Source organism: Copidosoma floridanum, unplaced genomic scaffold, assembly GCF_036245765.1.
Source record: "Copidosoma floridanum isolate Cflo_tuat_1 unplaced genomic scaffold, Cflo_Japanese_pri ptg000011l, whole genome shotgun sequence".
NCBI classification, from domain to species: domain Eukaryota; kingdom Metazoa; phylum Arthropoda; class Insecta; order Hymenoptera; family Encyrtidae; genus Copidosoma; species Copidosoma floridanum.
Genome location: NW_028321888.1, coordinates 4,766,712 through 4,787,947, shown reverse-complemented (window position 1 = coordinate 4,787,947; position 21,236 = coordinate 4,766,712). Strand labels below are relative to the sequence as shown.

The 21,236-nt window shown below is 32.5% G+C and overlaps 1 protein-coding gene across 4 annotated transcripts in view; it reads right to left on the bottom strand.

The window, feature by feature from the left end:
• The window catches only part of mRpL45 (mitochondrial ribosomal protein L45), a 243,815-nt gene that overhangs the window by 40,747 nt on the left and 181,832 nt on the right, over positions 1 to 21,236 (bottom strand). For all 4 annotated transcript variants that reach the window (XM_089589961.1, XM_089589958.1, XM_089589957.1 and 1 more), the window contains exon 4: positions 11,921 to 11,969. In XM_089589961.1, coding sequence (XP_089446087.1) covers positions 11,921 to 11,969 — 49 coding nt within the window. The remainder of the gene's footprint in view (positions 1 to 11,920; positions 11,970 to 21,236) is intronic.

Below are 21,236 nucleotides of genomic sequence, written 5' to 3'. Positions count from 1 at the left end.
TTTTTTCAAAAACTGTTGCATCAATCGGTTGGCTCGTGCCATAAAATTTTTTCGAACTTTTTGGGCATGATACGTGTATCCTTATTTGCTCAAAAGGGTTATCACTGGCGAGGAACTATTGGTATATAGTTATGATATCGAATCCAGAGCTTAATCGTTCCAATAGAAGAGTCAAGGTGAACTGAGACAAAAAAAAGCACGCTAAGTTCGATAACAGGTCGAAGTTTCGATTACTGTTTCTCCAACTACCTTGGTGTGGTGTACTAGAAGTTCTCACCATATAGTCGTACGGTCAATATAGTATATAATGCATCTAGGGAGCAGAGTAGCACGATAAAAAAAGTAAAAATTTTTTCGAGTGGTGTATCAATGTTAAAATCGCATTTGAAATTTTATTTCGCTCATATCTCAGTAACAGTAAGAGCTATAGTAAAAATATAAATAACAGCGTATAGAGCGGAAAATTTCCCATCGATTTGGTCTATTTGAATTATTTAGACAAGCACAAAATTTTAAGAGAAAAAATTGTAAAGAAGATTTTGTACTTAACTTGCAAGAGTAAGTGAGACAGAGAGAGCGACCGAGTCCCCTGCACCCAGCAGTGTTCCCCACTATTCCACCGACAGTAGCAGCGAAGGAGAGAGAGAACCAGAGATAATGTGAGTGTTTGTAAGTGTGGCTGCTGCACACGTGCACACACGGCAACACGGCTTATCTAAATCTAACGGTGAAGCACCAACTCACTCAATCCACTGAAATATCGTTTGAAGCTTCTTGTATGCCTATACAGATTTTTTAGACGACCGGCTCACACGTTTTTAAAGTAGCCACAAAAAATTTATAATGGAAACTGTTTTTTCCTTTATATATGGATTTTTTTCACGATTTTGATAATTTCCTGTCGATTAAGCATAAGCTTAGTATGAAATTTTTTTAATGAAAATCCGTTTTTTTCATCATTTACTATTTTTATTGACTACATATTATTTTGAAAATTGTACATAAGATAAAGTTTGAATGGACAAAAGTATCTTTTTATGAAATAAACTCATGAAAAGTAACTGAAAATCAAAATAATTTTAACCAGGTAAAACTGGAATATTTATATAGAATTTTAAAAGATGCACAGCTTGATGTATTTCAGAATTTTGAATACTCTATGCTCAACATTATATAAAAATGCAACGATACAATAAATTATAATGCGTACAAGAACTATTATTTTGTTTTTCAAAAATCAAAACTTGAGATTTCAGCATGATCCAGTTTAATTTGTATATATTTATGGAACTATTATGAATAAACAGTATTTTTTCCCTTGCACTGCCCTGTAAATAATCTCTGCTCGTCGTTGGCTGGCTGCACGGGTGCAATTTTGAAACCGGCAAGACTCGATGCTTTTAAATATCCTGTAGAAAAAAAAAAGATTTTTACTCGTCCGTATTATTTTGTAGAATTGTAAATTTTCGGTTAAGAAAATGGAAAAACGTTTCAAAGAATGCTAAAATATCAATTATTTATACGTAAGTGTACTGGCTAATAAACTACAATTCTTAATTATTTCTAAAGATGATATATGAAAACATAAAAAAAAAAATTGACAGTCGCAATCGATTTTTTTCTTGCGCGTTTTCACCAAAATTATATGTAACGTAACCAACTTTTTCAATGATTGTGGATTGATTTGAAAATTTTCAGTTTTTTTAAATTTTCTGCAGAAAAAAATTTTTAGCATAGTTCTTAGGCCCAAATTAAGGGTAGGTTTTTTTATAATAGTGAGAATATTATATAATTAGTTTGTTGTGCATTACCTCGTGTTTAAAAATTTTGTGTCGAAAAGTTTTGTGAAAAAATCGTTTAGTGCAATACAATACACATAAATCCTGGCCAGGTCATTTTTTGCAACAGTTTTATCAGCGCATTTTTTTCGGTTTTGTTGGAGAAAATTTCACACGCTAACTTTTTCGACGGGTTGATGCAAGGAGGTCGATTGATCTTAAAAGCTGAAAAGCTGTTACTGTCGTAAGTCAATCCATATGTGTAAATAACTTTAAATCCAATTATAAAAGATAGTGTTCATAAAATGTTTGTTTAAAACATGCACTATCGGTTACGTAACCAATTTTTTGATCATTTAAGTCAACATTTAATTCTTCGTTTACAATTTAGACATGCTGCAAATACATTGTGCCTACGATTGCTGTCTAAGATTCTACTGCGTTGAAATATCTGATTTGGGTGATATCGAAAGATGAAATGCGATACCTTCTTGTAACCAGCCTAAAAAATATTTCGTTCAAGTATAATAAAAAAGTATTTTTAAGCATATATACATTTACTTGACTGATTATGATTCAACATGTATTGCTCATTTTTCGAAAAACTTAATTTTTCTTGGTCTATGAAATTGCCATTACTTGTGATTTGATTTGAAAAAATTGTTAACATTATAAAAAGTAATTACAAGAAATATTGGATTATAAAAAGCTACTGTTAGACTTTTAAATATAGAAAAGGCGTTAAAAATTTATAGCTATAATTATACCTATGAATTATAGCTATAATTATAGCTATAACTACCTATAAAACAGCAATAATAATGTATAAAATTCAGCTATAGATATATTTTTATTCATTATTTGTGAAAAATTTACAGCTGTAGTTTATAGCTAAATTTTTCACAAATAATAAATAAAAATTAGTTTAAAATCAGATTTTTTAAACATGTATCGTTCAGTGCAGATAGTATCATCCGTATGATAACAGTAAAACTGGGGGCCTGAAGTATTTTTCAATAAGTAGAAAAAAAAACAAGAAATCATATACAATTTTAGGTTTTTCAAAAATTGTTTAAAAATACTTTAGGCCCTGAGTTTTACTGTTATCACACGGATGATACCGTCCATACTGATCGATACATGTTTAAAAAATCTGATTTTAAACTAATTTTTATTTATTATTTGTGAAAAATTTAGCTATAAACTACAGCTGTAAATTTTTCACAAATAATGAATAAAAATATATCTATAGCTGAATTTTATACATTATTATTGCTGTTTTATAGGTAGTTATAGCTATAATTATAGCTATAATTCATAGGTATAATTATAGCTATAAATTTTTAACGCCTTTTCTATATTTAAAAGTCTAACAGTAGCTTTTTATAATCCAATATTTCTTGTAATTACTTTTTATAATGTTAACAATTTTTTCAAATCAAATCACAAGTAATGGCAATTTCATAGACCAAGAAAAATTAAGTTTTTCGAAAAATGAGCAATACATGTTGAATCATAATCAGTCAAGTAAATGTATATATGCTTAAAAATACTTTTTTATTATACTTGAACGAAATATTTTTCAGGCTGGTTACAAGAAGGTATCGCATTTCATCTTTCGATATCACCCAAATCAGATATTTCAACGCAGTAGAATCTTAGACAGCAATCGTAGGCACAATGTATTTGCAGCATGTCTAAATTGTAAACGAAGAATTAAATGTTGACTTAAATGATCAAAAAATTGGTTACGTAACCGATAGTGCATGTTTTAAACAAACATTTTATGAACACTATCTTTTATAATTGGATTTAAAGTTATTTACACATATGGATTGACTTACGACAGTAACAGCTTTTCAGCTTTTAAGATCAATCGACCTCCTTGCATCAACCCGTCGAAAAAGTTAGCGTGTGAAATTTTCTCCAACAAAACCGAAAAAAATGCGCTGATAAAACTGTTGCAAAAAATGACCTGGCCAGGATTTATGTGTATTGTATTGCACTAAACGATTTTTTCACAAAACTTTTCGACACAAAATTTTTAAACACGAGGTAATGCACAACAAACTAATTATATAATATTCTCACTATTATAAAAAAACCTACCCTTAATTTGGGCCTAAGAACTATGCTAAAAATTTTTTTCTGCAGAAAATTTAAAAAAACTGAAAATTTTCAAATCAATCCACAATCATTGAAAAAGTTGGTTACGTTACATATAATTTTGGTGAAAACGCGCAAGAAAAAAATCGATTGCGACTGTCAATTTTTTTTTTTATGTTTTCATATATCATCTTTAGAAATAATTAAGAATTGTAGTTTATTAGCCAGTACACTTACGTATAAATAATTGATATTTTAGCATTCTTTGAAACGTTTTTCCATTTTCTTAACCGAAAATTTACAATTCTACAAAATAATACGGACGAGTAAAAATCTTTTTTTTTTCTACAGGATATTTAAAAGCATCGAGTCTTGCCGGTTTCAAAATTGCACCCGTGCAGCCAGCCAACGACGAGCAGAGATTATTTACAGGGCAGTGCAAGGGAAAAAATACTGTTTATTCATAATAGTTCCATAAATATATACAAATTAAACTGGATCATGCTGAAATCTCAAGTTTTGATTTTTGAAAAACAAAATAATAGTTCTTGTACGCATTATAATTTATTGTATCGTTGCATTTTTATATAATGTTGAGCATAGAGTATTCAAAATTCTGAAATACATCAAGCTGTGCATCTTTTAAAATTCTATATAAATATTCCAGTTTTACCTGGTTAAAATTATTTTGATTTTCAGTTACTTTTCATGAGTTTATTTCATAAAAAGATACTTTTGTCCATTCAAACTTTATCTTATGTACAATTTTCAAAATAATATGTAGTCAATAAAAATAGTAAATGATGAAAAAAACGGATTTTCATTAAAAAAATTTCATACTAAGCTTATGCTTAATCGACAGGAAATTATCAAAATCGTGAAAAAAATCCATATATAAAGGAAAAAACAGTTTCCATTATAAATTTTTTGTGGCTACTTTAAAAACGTGTGAGCCGGTCGTCTAAAAAATCTGTATAGGCATACAAGAAGCTTCAAACGATATTTCAGTGGATTGAGTGAGTTGGTGCTTCACCGTTAGATTTAGATAAGCCGTGTTGCCGTGTGTGCACGTGTGCAGCAGCCACACTTACAAACACTCACATTATCTCTGGTTCTCTCTCTCCTTCGCTGCTACTGTCGGTGGAATAGTGGGGAACACTGCTGGGTGCAGGGGACTCGGTCGCTCTCTCTGTCTCACTTACTCTTGCAAGTTAAGTACAAAATCTTCTTTACAATTTTTTCTCTTAAAATTTTGTGCTTGTCTAAATAATTCAAATAGACCAAATCGATGGGAAATTTTCCGCTCTATACGCTGTTATTTATATTTTTACTATAGCTCTTACTGTTACTGAGATATGAGCGAAATAAAATTTCAAATGCGATTTTAACATTGATACACCACTCGAAAAAATTTTTATTTTTTTTATCGTAATCAGTAGGTCAAATTTCAGGTCTAGTACAGCGCAGAGTTGGCTTTGCTTTGCTTCTTTCATCGCGCATGCGCACTGACTTAATTCGATCACTGCGCTGCACTGCATCCACACTGAGAGTTGTGAGGTGCGGGCCTTGCGTTGTGCGCGACGCAACTGGCTACAGAGGCTTACATTATTATATACATATGTGGTACAGAAAAAAAGTAACGCCTAGGGCTTACGTGAGTCACTTTATCGCTAGTAGAAAGCGCTAGCATAGCGAACTTTACGGCAGGGTAGGTTAAAAAAGAGTGTTATCATATAAAACGACCGTAATTGTGGAATAACGTTCATGGCTTTTGCATCACGGTAATGCCCCTGCTTACTCATATTTGCTTGTGAGAGATTTTTTGGCTAAAAATACCACAATCATGCCTGAACAATTATAGTTACCGCATTTGGTATGTATGACCAATAACCCCATGTAACTTTTTTTTGTTACCAAAACTGAACGGGCCTATGAAAGGACGGAGACTTGCAACATTTAAGGAGATAAATACTGTATCGCTGAAAGAGCTCAAGAGTATACCGAAAAGTATTTACGAGACGTATATCTTATCTAAGGGGGATGAGTTTGAAGGGGACAACATAAATATTTTTTCCTAAAAATACGAAGTCACCATACTTTTTGAACACACCTTGTATAATACTTGGAAACAACTTAACTACAAAGTGGGACAACTAACTGCATACACGGGTGGTAACAAACTTGCGAGGGCTGTAAAAGTTCTTGCGACCAATTGATGTAAGTTGGCTTAAGAGTCAAGATACCTATAATTTACGGAAACTTATAAGAAATCGTTTTTCTAGAAAAAGCTGTAACATATTTACTTTGATGATGTGTGGAAAGCTGATTACATGGACTTGAGAGCTTTAAAAACTTACAATAACAGTTACTCTTATGTTCTAGTTGTCAACAATTAAACCGATGAAGAATAAAACATGTCACCAAAACATTCCAGCATATTTTATCAAGAAGTGGCGATCGTGTGCCAATGTCTCTACAAGCAGATAAACGAAAAGAATTCGAAGAACGTGATATATTTATTTTACAAGAAAACGCAGTTGAATACAGAATAGTACGAAGTTTACAGATGAAAGCTATCAAAAAACATTTTATAAATCTATAAAAGATGGAATACGGCGATGCTTCACGCACAAAAAAATCGCACGGACTATTTTTCCACAATAGTGGTGTCAGATAATGTGACTTTGCATAATGTTGCACTAGCACGCAAAAACACAAAGGAACATTATTGCGAACATATTTATAAGACCCTGAAGTACTGCTTTGGAGATTCAGTTCGTATCAATAAGGCGAGACGTGTCGTTGCCAAAGGCTACGAAAGTGCTTAGACTTAAGAGTTGTTTAAAATTGTCCATATCTCTTATACACGGCAGCCTCCAGTTTATTTTCTCAGAAATTTGGCAGACAAAGATATGGACGAGTTTTCATACGACAAAGAGTACAGCAGAGTAAGAAGAGAATTAAACGAGAGCTCTTTTAAGGTTGACAAAATATTGAAAAGTCAAGGTAAAGGGCGTTCTAAGAAATATTTTGTGAGCTGAATGGGGTATCTCAAAAAATTAAATTTCGAAGTGGAGAGTGATAACTTGAAAGGTATAAAATGAAGAACAAATTTTACGTTTTGTTACCTAGTAACAGTAGTATACGGTTTTACCCCGATAATCTTGCTATTCATTACGTTACTAGATGACCTCACAAAATTTGTTTGCAAGGCTTATGAACTGTTGGTAAAACAAAGACTTGATTACCACTGAAGTTTGAACAAGGAGTAAAATATAGCAAGAGAAAAATTATCTTAGACAGCGCAGCATAGATACCTACGACAGAGACAAAAGAAGTATTAGTATGAGACGTATAGATCAATTATTTTATACATCTTGGGTTACATGCGAGTATCAAAGAAATGATAAAAAAAATGATAAGTCCAATAGTAAGTAAAACCACTTGATTTGTAATTTGAAAAGGGGAAAACAAGTAGTTGCTGAGTACGTATGATCCAAATTATCCGACATTCAATGCGTTAATCACATAACACTATCCAAAAAATTACATGAGATCTTAGGGTTAAGAAGGGCAAAAAATCTTTTCCAAGAGAATAATGAAACTTGATCCGTTTATCTCGCAAAAAATCGCCAACAGCTTACTATCTTCGTTCCATTGCTGATGGTTACTCATACATACGACTGAGTCAAAAATAAAATTGTCTAACCTCTTATGTATATATCATTGCTATTCAACTCTTACTTAGTTATATACCAGCCATCTTAATTATATACCAGCCATGGATGGTGCATTTAAAGGTTTTTTCATCGCTTGGATTTTTTTTCTACTTTTAAACAATTTTTTAAATATTCATTCTTTACGAACTTCAACTACCGGTATACAACACTTTCTTTTATATTTCCATACCATGTTAGAGAGATCAGATGGGTGGAAAAGTCGTTGCAGCTTTGAACCGCAAAAACAGAGGTATTTCCAGAAAAAGTGATGAAATTTGTGTATACGGTAACTACTGCGATGGCAGGTACACAGACAGGGTGCCAGAGATAGCAAAAATTAATGTTAACGTCGCAGCGGTGGCCTCGATAGAAGCGCGAGGCATAAAATGAGCAGTACAGGAAACAGCTAGGCAGTAGACAGGAGAAAAAGCAATAAGTAGGATGGGGGACAAGCATTCCTAATTTATCTATGGAGTGAGAGAGAGCTATATATCTTACTGAACGGTGTCTCAAAAATAAAAATCCATTTGTATCGATATAGATTTTATTCTAAAACGCCACATTCTTGTAAAATTATATCTATTTATGTCGTACAAATAGATACAACTTCACATAGATGTAGAATTTTGGAAAAAAATCCATTTCGATCCATATAGATTTTTTTTATTACGCTGTGCACTGTTATTTGTATTTATTTATTAAAAAAATTACATCTAAGATATCTCCAGCTCTTCAAAATTCTATAATACCAAAATTTTAGAACTGAAATCCTTACTAAATCGACCTTTACCGTTTTTAACTTGGTAATGTTATGACTTAATAACTATGGAGATATATTGTATCAGCTCTTTCTGTTTCATAGGTCAGTATAAATGTTCGAATTTTGAAGATCGGCAAATGTTTAACAAAACGCGCGTCTTATTTTCTTCATCATCATATATCGCTAATAAAAAATAACTATCGGTGGCTTGCGAGACTTTTGTTTTTTTGCGCGTTAAACTTCACTTTCCTTGGGGCTTTGGAACAGAACGGACGTGTCACGATATTAGCAATCTAACCTAGAGCTTTGGATCGTTATATTTTTTCCTTCGACGTCTCATCGTCATCGACGAAAAAGTTTCTACCGTCTCCCAACGAGATCAAACGAGGGTGCTCATTACACTTCAACATCGTCTCCCCGCGAGACTCAAATTATTTCGTGGCGACGAAAATGCGGTCCTGCCTGGCCAGCAGACCCGAGAAAGCCGAGCGCCAGCTCGCATAACCAGACTCTCCCCCTTGGGAAGCTTTCGAAGCTCACGACTTTAAGGTACATTTTCACCTCATGCAACATACACATATTCACATACATACTCACAAGAACGATCGCTGTATCGGTTATTATTAACGACTGTATCACATTCTTGTATATTAACACGAACAATAAAACAGATTTTTTACCGAAAGGTGTTTTCCTGTAATGAATATCTTTTATTTACATCACTACTAACAACTCATAAAATAACCAATAAACAATAATAATATTGAGAGCGACGCTTACCCCTAAGGTCTTACTCTCATTGCGACATAAAAATTGAAATTTAAATAGTCGCCCACGCTACATTTTTTGGTGCCTCCTGTGAGGTATGAGCCACAACACGAGCTGAGGATATCGGTGTTCCGGTAACACTTCGTTGCGCACTGCTTCGGCTCAACAACATCATCGCCTATCAGTCTCGCGGACTCGAGATATCCTGCGATCAACACCGTCATATCCACGCACCACGCCACTCCTTTCCTCCAGCGGTGGATTGCCTCGCTATCCTTCAGCACAGCTTCCAACTACGACCTTGATACAAGAGATAAGTCCTTTATCCCTATAAGCATATCCTTTCTTGCATTGCCATTTTTTCCTGTACTCTTGTGTCCGTCTGAAAATTTTGTTCGGTATCCTAACCTTGTGCCCTTACTAGTCATTTGTACATTACGCCACTCGCGTCATTAGTGTTTTTAATAATATAACCTAGCGTTCAATAACTTTTGTTCGCGAAGATGGCTCAAGCAAAGCGCGTCGCGCTTATTTTGCAAAAAGGGGTTTCATTCAACAATCAGCTGCTAGAGACCAAAACCGCACTTGATAACGAGTTGGTTTCCGCGAATGATGCTGCTCTACGTTTAGGGCTTTTAACAGATGCGTTGAGAAAATACGAAGACTATCATGATGAATTGGCATCATTGGAGCCAGATCACGATCGTCTTGGTGAGTTGGCGGGCTGGCGAGGAGGGTTTTTCCAGGTCGCCAGTCGGCTTCAGGCACTGCGGCCTCCTCCTCCGGTTGATCCTTCCTTTGCCGCGCTAGCTAATTCAACCTTTGCCGAAAAGTCTAAGCTTCCAAAGCTTCCGGTAACTGAGATACCTTTATTCAACGGAAATTTCGATGGCTGGCTTTCTTTTAAAAATGCTTTCAAATCAATTGTAAGTTCTCGCACAGATATTGACGATGTTACAAAATTGACTTATTTAAAAAGCACAATGCGCAGTGAAGCTCTCACTAAAATTGGTCCTTTATCCTTATCAGCAAAAAATTACCCAAAGGCTTGGAAGCTTCTTTCCGACTCTTACGAGAGAAAGCGCGTACTGGTTTCTAAGCATCTGGATGCCCTGATCGACCTAACGCATTTACAAAAGGCTACTTCTGCCGGTCTATCGGCTCTAGCAGACACAGTAGAGCAGCATCTCACCGCTTTGGACGCGTTAAAAATTGATGGGAGGACGCGTCATTTTGATGTTGCAGGTTTCAGGTCTTTAAAAAGTATGAAACGTAAATTGCTCAAGTGTCGAGACATCAAATCTCCAAGTTCATAAACTAAGGTAACTTAATGTGACCAACTCGAAAGAGAGGGTGTTCAATGCATGCAGAAGTCATTCGTTTCTAATATAGAGTAAATATGCATTGTATCTGATGTGATAGCGTTTTTCTATTAATCATGCGTAATAAATATATGAGCATACAACCATAAATGTATCTATAATTTTTTTTTATATTTTACTAGTTGACTTACAATTTTATATTCAAATGTAACACACAATAAATTTACTGATTATTTTGGAACTTTAAAATTTACACTAGTTAATAATCCATAACGAAAATCACGTTACGTGCAAATAGTGACTACATATGTATACAAATAGTATTTAACATATCCTGTTTTAAAAGAGTGCGTGAATTGTATATTTATATGATTATTGCTGTTTTTCAATTATACGATGTTACGTTAGTTTGTAGTTGAAATTTATAAGTAAAGTGGTTTTGAAGTTAGAGTAAGTACATAAAGCATAAGTTCAGGTCACTGGTCAGTTGAGTGTGTGATTACTATTATATTTTGTCCTGAGCAATGTCACTTATCAAAATTAACGCAATGTTTGTTATGCGAGAACGATATTTGAGCGTTCATCCAAAAAAAGCGGTAAATGTACAATACGTGCCCACTCTGTAGAATTACCATAACTCTACCCCAAAGAGTGGCATAATCGGTTCCAATTGTTTGTTGGCCAGAGTCATTCAAGCCTATATAATTTTTTAAAAGAGCTGTAGAAAAAACAAGAATCGTTGAGTATATACTAAGAGAGTTATGTTTTAAAATTTACAAAGTCGTTAGCACTTATCAAAATTGAAGAGAATAAATTTTTATATAATAAAACTTAGTTACTCTCTTCGTTTATAACAAGAATTCTGTTTTAATAAATTTTTTAGTCGTTTTGATTTTGTACTTCACTATTCTTCGACATAATTTTTTGGACATTTTCGGATAGAAATTTTCGTTTGGAATTTATCATATAACTCAAGAATTTTTTAGGCTTTATTAAAGTAAGAAAGATTTATCTTTTGAAAAATAGTGTTGTGTTATGCACATTTTTCTACCGATACTATTCATCTGTAAATTTTAGGTTATAACGAAGACAACCTTTTCTTTACGCAACTCCTTAATTTTCAAATTAATACGTAGACTAAATCAAGGACTAAATTAAAAAAAAAATTTTTTACTAAGATAGTTTACTGATTTCTCAAGTCAAAAGGTAAAAAGTTTGGCTACATTGTTATAAAAAAAAAAAATAAATAAATAAATGAAATAAAATTTAAAACCAGAGAAATCCATTTATCATTATAAGTACTCGAAATAGTCATTTAAGATCCATGAAATGAAAGTTTAAGCAAACAATTTTTAGCATTCTTACTTTTACTTACATTAAATACAGAACTTTATAACTTTGCATAAAATTTTTTTATCCATAAGCGAATGTATCACAAAACTTTTAAATACAGAAAGAAGCACTTACCGGAAACAACTTTTCAGTGACATACTTTGAAAGTGTTGGCTCATCCCTCCTAAAAATATTATATTTATCTTAGAAACAGATTAAACTATAAATGATAAGTAAAATAATGAGTACAAAATGTAACAAGGTTATTGTTCGTATTTTTGGTAAAATTGATTATCAATAGTAACCTTCATTGAAGGACGTTGTGATTCAAAGTTAACAGGTATAAATCATTGTCTAATTAATTTTATTTTTGTTGTAAATAAAGTTATCAGTTATCCATTAACTCAAAAATTATTATTTATACAAAGCTTTTGGAATAAATTTTTCTTGTAAAAGAAATATGTAACGTAGAAAAACTGTATTTATGCCTATGTTGAGCATACTACTGTGTCACTCATAATAATATTGAATATAACTAATCATGAAAACAAACTCAACGGTTTAGCTTAACAACTGTACTAAATTAACTATTGTAATGATGTATTGTATTGTATGTACTGTATGTAAATAATGAAATCAATTTTATTTGAAACACTACTTCTATTTTAGAATCACCTAATTATTGTTTTAAAACAGCTGCTGAACTATGAACTACGCCCATGCAATTGTGGAACTATAATAAACCTTTTAGTCATATAATGATACTAACGAAACTAACTTCTGTTGCAAAAGTTTAATTTTTTCTAACACAGAATCAAAATGAGTTAATAATATCTATATATATTAATGATAACATACGTAAAAGCATTTAAAACATGAAGATTTTAAAGTAACATGTATAAAAAACCCTTAAGTGAGTTAATAAAAAATGAAAAAACAATAAAAGTAATATTTAGTAATTATTATATAATTGCAAATGGGCCGTTTACCCAGAAAACGACTATTTAATGAAAGTCTAAAAATAGGAACAATACATTATGTTTGATCAAATAAGGTCTGAAATCTTGAGATGTAACTCATGGTTTGCACAAGTAAACTTTACATACACCTAAAAATTCACACTCAAGTTTTTTATTTTCATGAAAAAAGTTTATTCTGAAGGGAATTGATTTATTTTTCAGATTTACAATAAAATGATGCATTACAACACCCAAAAAAAGATATCTAATAACTACATTATCGAAAAAATTGTGCTTTCATATGTAGAAAAATAAAAATGAGAAAAAAAAAGATGGCGAAAAGAAAGTTTTCTTGAAAAACCACGCGTATTTTGTAATGAAAAAAACATGCGATATTGGATCAGTGTCTTTTGTCAGAATCCTCGAATATGACTGATACAAATACCGACATTCACCCACTCACCCACCGAGTCGCATGCACACACACGCATACAATTTTTTTTACTTTATTCAAGATTAGATGATTAGTAAAATGACTGTCAGGACAAATTTTTTATTTTTGTCTTAGATTGATAGCACCTTACTTTAAAAGTCCAAGAATAATAAATCCTACCAAATCAAACGTTTATATTATTTATTAGGTGACTCATAAAGCCATAAAATTAAAAATATTATAGACTAGTGGGCCCTTCTTAGCTTCACCCAAGATCCACTTAGTAATAGCGTATAAAAGTATTGACACGTTATTTTTCTAATATATAAAGGAAAGTCGCAAAACCGTTGTAATCGCTAACCGCAAAAACTACTCAACCGATCTTGCTGAAACTTTTCATACTGACTCTTGACACGTCCTAGATGGTTTTAGTATAGTTTTTATCTTGAAAAAATTAATAACAAAAGCAATGAATAAGCTAAACGCTTGGCAAAAATACGCTAGCTTTTCATTATAGTTCGGTAGGATCCACTAGGTGACGTGGAAGTCAAATCGAAGCTTCTTGCAACAGAATTAAGTAAGTCTGGTTATAATATCCCTCAGCAAGATACCGATTACCACAGTCATTCATCGGCAGTGCATGAAGCATAGAGCTGGGAATCGTGAAGCTGGGTATGCCGGCCACCGACAACACTCTTCTCTACTGGACAAATGATTGACGTGAAACTTCATCTCAAACCATCATGATTAATGAGTCCCACTAACTCAAATGTGTTCTGAATGCTAACGTCTCCGGCAAAACACTCGGAGATATCAAGCCAGAGCACAATCTGCTTTGCCATTTTAAGGTTTCATGGCCATTCTTCCATCCAACCTGGTGCTATCAGAGCAGATTATGATATAACAAAAGGGCAGGGAAAAAAATCCTGTAGAGTTTAGGCAGCAATAACGGCCTTCTCCTTAATGGTTTTCCTAACGTTATACCCACAGAGAAGGTATTCTCCAGGCCCACTTCCTCGACCACTGTTGAATGGTTAGTTATACGGGAAATGATCCAAAAACGATATAGTCTTCTGCCAGCAGTGGGTCGAAACGGTTTTTTTTCTCCAAAACTCAAATATCTCAAGAACGAATAACCTACAAAATTTGATTGAGAGATTTTTTCACGAAAAATTAGAATATGGCTCGAAAACAAAAATTGAAATATAGTCCTGGATACAAAAAGAGTTTTTTACTAAGATGTTTGTGCCAAATATGATATTTTAAAATTATTTGAACCCCTAAAAATGCTTCACATAACCTCAAATTTTTCAAAATGTGGAAATACGCTACTTTATTGTATTATTAGATTTTCTGTTACCCGGATAAATTCCAAAGTTTATATAAATTTTGAATAAAAACATTCTTTACTAATAATGAAAAAGAATTTCTATTATGTCTTTATTTATTTTAATAAACTTTCTAGTAAATCGCGTAATTCATGCTCTTTCAATCTTTTTTCCGCATTAACCATGGATATTTTTGGATCTGATAAATATACTGCTCTGTTAAAAGTATCCAAAATTCGATGAGACCGTGAATCTTGACGAGAGCGTTCTTCGAAAAATGATCTGTAAATTAATTATACATGGAATAGCATCTTCTGAACAAAATCTTAACAGAATTTCTGATCATTATCTACTTTTATGTGGTCATTCACCTGTAATATTTGTGCTAAGACTCGCATGCGTCCTCGGAATAATATGTAATTGGTATATTGAATTGCCTAGCTATCTCACATCCATGCATCAAAAGTTTGTGTACTGTAGGACTGAGATTCGACCACGGATAAAGCGTGTAGTTTAGATTTTATGTTTGTATACAAAATCTCTCAAATTCATCCAAATCCAATTGTTTTTTGTTTTTAAAAGCATGGAGATTAGTTGCTATGTTTGACACTAGTGTCTTATCGACCCTAATTGTTTCAGCAAGAATCAATGATTCTTCAAAACATCTGCGAGCAAGGTTCCCTGTATTGGTCGTATCATGACCTTGAATAACTTGATCTACTCGCACGTTGAACTTTATACGCAAATGTTCCTTTACTTTTTCTGCAAGTTGGTCAATACTTTCTTGGAGGTATTAAAAAAAAATAATAATAACAATTACTGGGTGTATGTGAGTATCAGGTCAATATGTTACGAGATCGTCTTGGTGACAAAAGTTTTATTTCAAACGCGACAAAAACACATGACATTAAAAACTTTCATAGTTTCGGGTGACTGTATATAAGAACAAGACTGCTGAAATTTCTAATTCATCTTAGGATCATTAAAAATTCTTTTGCTGTATAAATGTTAGTCTTTAATGTATGAAAAAAATTTGAAGGTGCTTCCCACGGCAACAAATTTCTTTACATAACAATGCTTTACTGGAAAACTTTATGCAGGATTTTAATCATGAGTTTACTACTCACTACCTACAATTTTATATGCACACGTGGTAAATTTCATATATCAAGGAATTGCTTCCAAAAGTTATTTGGCTAAAAAGATCAAATTTGCAGATTTTCCATAGAAGTTTGAACTTCTGAATTACTATAACTATACGGTTGAAAAATTAAAAAAATGTAGGCCCACTCGCGGCATAATATATAATCACTCCTTCAATTTTCATAAAATTCGTAAATAAGTTTTTTTTACCATAGGACATACCTTAAGAAATCTGAATTTTTACACTCATACTAAATAAATTTTATAATCTTTGAGTAATTAGATCATTTACTTCAATTATTTTAGATAATAACAGAAAAAGCATGGCTAAAGAAGGTCTAATTATTTTTTTAGGCAAGGAAAGTCATCTTCTAGATTTTTTACTTATCTCCTATAAATAAATAAGTTAAATTATATTACTTATGCTTCAAACCTTCCACTTTACTCGTTCTTACCCATGTTTTTGCATGAATTCTACGAGATAAGCGGAGACGATACTCAAAAGATTTGATTTCGCAATGTAACAGCCCTAATCCATTCTGTAGATTTTCTTCTTTCGGAGTAAAATCGCAGTTACTGTCTCCAAATTTATTACTACGTTGATCACACATCGAGAAATTTTTTGTTATGGTGTTGTTAACAACGTTATTAATACATTTTCCGTCAAACAATATTTGTTGAACATTGTACTGCACATTTGCTTTTTTATTGTTTGACAATGTAAATTAATTTTTTTTAAGATTAGCTATTTCTGCATTTAATCGCTCATGTTCCCGTTTAATTGATAGATCATCTTCTTTTTCGAATGCTAATCTTAGTGGTCTACAAAATCTAATACTCTGTAGCATTGGGTAACTCAATACACAACTTGCATTATGCAGACTTTGTATTCTTGTAATAATAAAACGTGTCACGAAAAGTGTTCGATGTGGCTTGTCATTAATGTTTTCTTGACATACATATCCTTGCTGCGGGTTGACATGTCCCGAGGGAACTGTCGAAGCTCAAAGTAACTGAAAGTTCTGGTGTAACAATAATACTAGACTGTGTAGATAGTTGCAATATCCATAATGCTAAGACATTTGCAAGTAAAGTTGAAGGTAGCGCGTTATCAAATATTGGCTAATATATAAAGAGTATCAAAAAATTAACTTGTCATATGTTTTCAAGTTTAATATACATGAAATTAGGCATATTTTTAAGACAGTAAAATCAGATGAATAACAATAAAGATTAGAGATTTTGTAGGTTCAGAAATTAACATTATGCGTGCCTAGTATTAAAAACAAAATTTGTTTTGACCAACAAAACTACTGTTATATGCAGAATCGATTTCTTGCAGTATTTTTTTCCACGAGGAAAACTGTAATCTTCATAAATTATTAAAAAATGGAGCCGCTATTTATGATTAGACACTTTCTCCTTAGATACTAAAATAAGAATATTAAAAGTATTTTGTACATTATTATTTTTGAAATAATACATAGTGCACTTGTTTCGCGTTACTTCATGTACCTAATACTATCCAATTGAATTAATGAAATTCATCAAATTTTCTTGTTATATGAAAAATGTATTATCAGTCGTAACGTCTGCAATTTTTAAATATATTATAATACCGTTGGTCATTTAAAAGTGTGAATAAATGTGTAATAACATTTAAGCTGTACATGTAGGCAATAATGCAATTTTACTAATCAGTATTTTACATACAATTCACTATTATTTGAAAGGGCTATGAAACATTTTGTAGTTTGTATGAATCATTTCGGGAAACTTAATGTGTCTAAGTATAAGTGGATATAAGTCACCTAAATTTCAAAGATCTTCGGATGTCCAATTCAACGATACACTATCTGCCAGACGCTCAGCTGTTTTGTTTAGCATACTCTGCAGGGGAACAGTAACTTCAACTTTAGATGAGGTACAATTTGCAGGATAACATTCGGCCTTAGCTTCGCGAATGATATTGTAATTTGGATAAATATTGCAATTCCTTAAATGGCTATCTGATACAAGTAGTTTGTAACTATGTTTAGAAATATCTCCTTCCAAAAAAGCTAAGGCCGTGATTTTTGTGTCTCATTTTATCTAAAGGAATATCGTCTTTACTACCAGGTATACTATTCTCTTATTCTCAGATTTTTTTCTCGGTGATTCAAGCAGCAATTCATATAACTTGAGCGTTGTAACTAGGATTACCTAAAATCTGCTTCGCATGATTATACATAGTGCTTCTTCCTGCTTTATGAATGCTAATGGATTTGCGACCACTATTAAGAATACCTCTCTTAACCTTTTTTGGACGACCGGGCGACCTTTTCTTATCTCTATCACATTTACTGCTAGGCATATTTGTATCAAATCTGTAGAAATGCAATATACTATTTTACAGTATATTATTTTCATATATCTTTTTGTAAAATTTAAAAAAAAAAGTTTTCTTTTTCAAACGTTGATGAATGCTTAAGAAATTAGAGCTCAGATGAAAAAATTCAATTTGAGGAGACAAAAAAAGCTCATTAATAAAAAACAATGTACTGCTCTTATTTAATTCTATACAACGTAACTCACATATTAATTGTCACAAGTATATGAATAACGAATTTAAGATGAATACTTTTTTTCAACTATTCTTCAATACATTTTGTATAATGATGTGTATAAGACTATTTAGATTTACATCAGTAGTGATAGTTTATGGCTTATGTGCATAATCTAAAATGCATACTATACTTACTTAAATTGTGTTGTGATGCACTATTTGAGCACTATAAAATTAATTCTAGTTACCGATATAATAAACGCTTACAGCAAGTACGTATCTCGTCATCGATTTACACTTGAATCTGTTAGTCGTTAACCGATACATCTCAGTAATATAGAACAATAAAAGATTTGTACACTTACAATAATCCTTATAAACAGTCAACAGACCACAAGATTCTTGGTGTATATTTGTATTCGCGTACACTAAATGCCCTTAATCTCTGTCATAAAACCACAGGAAAGGAACGAAAAGTATAAAAACATATGACGTTTGCTAATACATACAGTACTTGTCTTGACATGGCTAAAACGTTTGCTCGACCGTTTACAAACGTTAAGACTGTTTTCTGACATTTGCTTCCTTGAATTCAGAATCGTCCTGACGGTCCGGCCAATCCGGACTGCCCGTTCGATCCCAAACACGTTTTCTGGAATATGAGTATATAACTGTCTCATTCGTCGGCTAGTCACATATTTAGTTTTTGTATTTGGGGTCTGAATTTCTAGGTTAGACAGCTGCAGGGGTTCGATCGAGTCTTTCGATATCACGATCGAGATCGAGTTTTGACTGTCACTTTATTTGCGGGGGGGGGGGGGGGTATATAACATTTTTATCACGTTTCCATAATTTCTAAGGAAATATGACAGTAAAAACTTGAACTTGATCGCGATATCGAAAGACTCGATCGAACCCCAGCAGCAAACAGCCAAACATCTACTCTCTGCCCTCCCTTCCGAAGTTATCATCCCTTAAGAAATTATCGTGAACTACAGTAAAAAAAATCCTGTACCGCTATGGTAAAAATTCACGTATCCACACAATATCCCAGGATTAGACTTGCTTTTACGGTAAAAATTTCAATGATTATTTTCTGCATGTATATATGTTTGTGTGTGTGTGCGTGCGTGCGCGCGCATGTGTGTGTGTATTTGAGAAGTTCTCACTATACTATTTATAAAATACATTAAAAGTAATTCAAAAAAATATTCCACCATATTATGCTTAGGGGGAGACTGGGTACGGTTGTGCCAAAGGACGGTTGTGATAGTGGTCATATTGGCATAACTGTAAGAGAGAACCGCCAAATATAAGAGGGGATGAGGAGTGGAGTGCTGGGCAACTTGTGCTTCACAGTATAGCATCAGCTGTCGTGTGATAGCAACGACAGCAGAGGCTTACATTACTTTTGGGGAGTGAAATTTAAGTATTTTCCTTAAAGTTTTTTTTGCAATTGTGTCTGTATCTATATATATCGAGCAATGAGTATTTTTCCTCGTTACAAGATACATATTATTACATAAAAAGCAGTGGTTACTTTTTATGTGAGCTATGTTGTGTTTACATGGTAATTTTTTTTTCGAATGAGTGCAGTGGGTACGATTGTGTCATACTGCCTGGGTACGGTTGTGACACAAGTAAAATTAGTTTTTTTCTTTTCAGATGTCTCGTGAGCGTTTCAGGAGAACGTAAAGAGGTGCGTGTAATGCTGAAAGGCATACGATGATACAAAGCAGGGGATTTCTATACGAAAAGCTGCAGAAATGCACCAAATAAATCACATAAAATTATTGCGATACGTTCGTTAACGTGATACAGCCAATGCAAATTGCAATAACGGAGGCAGCATTAGTATAGGTTGCGTTGCTCACAACAAAGTCTTTTCCAAAAAGCAGGAACAGCGGTTGTCAAAATACCTACTACGTTACGCGGATATATACTTTGGGTATATAATATCAATAGTAATAAATCATACTTTTCGAAAGTAGATATAAGCAATAAAATGTTCCAAATTTGATTCATTTAATTAAAAATTAATGTTGAACTTTTCAAAAAAAGGTACTGTTACATTATGTTAAACATAAAATACAATAAAAGTGATTGAAAACGGTTTTAATGTATTTTTTAACCTGTCAGAACCGTCCCACAGTGGACCTTTTTCGAATTTTTTTTTTCGAAATCTAATATCTCATGAACGAAATAAGATATTGACACGATTTAAAATGGAAATTAAAGCTTTTAGGCATAGGAATAAAGGAAACATATTAAGAAGTTATGAGAATGACATGTTACAGTGTACCGTCTATTTAAAGTTGGTGCTCTGATGGAAAAGTCCTAATATTATGATACTAATTAGCTTGTAAAAATAGCAGACGATACATACAAACATACAAAGCATAAATTTTTGTATTTTTTGCTGCCCTATCTTAATTTCACCCTTACAGCGTTATATAAATCAAACATAACCTCAAAATTTTAATTTGACTTCAAAAAATCGATTTCTTAGTATTAAAACTTGTGTTTATTGTGTTCATACTAATAGTATAATAAAAAAAAGTACTGTTCAAGACTTTCAATATAGTAATCTAGTGCATACATTAGAAATGACTTCAAATTACGCTGTCAATCACAAGTGTCAATATCGAAAAACAAATTTTCTTGATAAACATAAAATTTTTAAGGTTATATTAGAAATTGATATTATTAACGCAACTTGTGTTATGGTAGTCACAAAGTTTAAGTAACATTCTATTTATTCTATTTATATACAGCATTTTTTTCCTCTACGGGGATGGTAATAATATGCAGCAACACTGTACAATAGATTGTTTCAAATTCAGTTGTATTCTTATGATTAAATCGGGTTTTTTTTATTGTCACGATCAAAATTGTTTGTAAAAATTTGGATTGCGAAGAATTTCACAGAATCCGCACAAAACGGCACATTTTATTCCTTAGTGATGATTTTAAAACTACAAAACAAATTATTTTCAATTAAACTTATCTTTTCAAGATGACATTTGGGCATTACGTTTCTTGA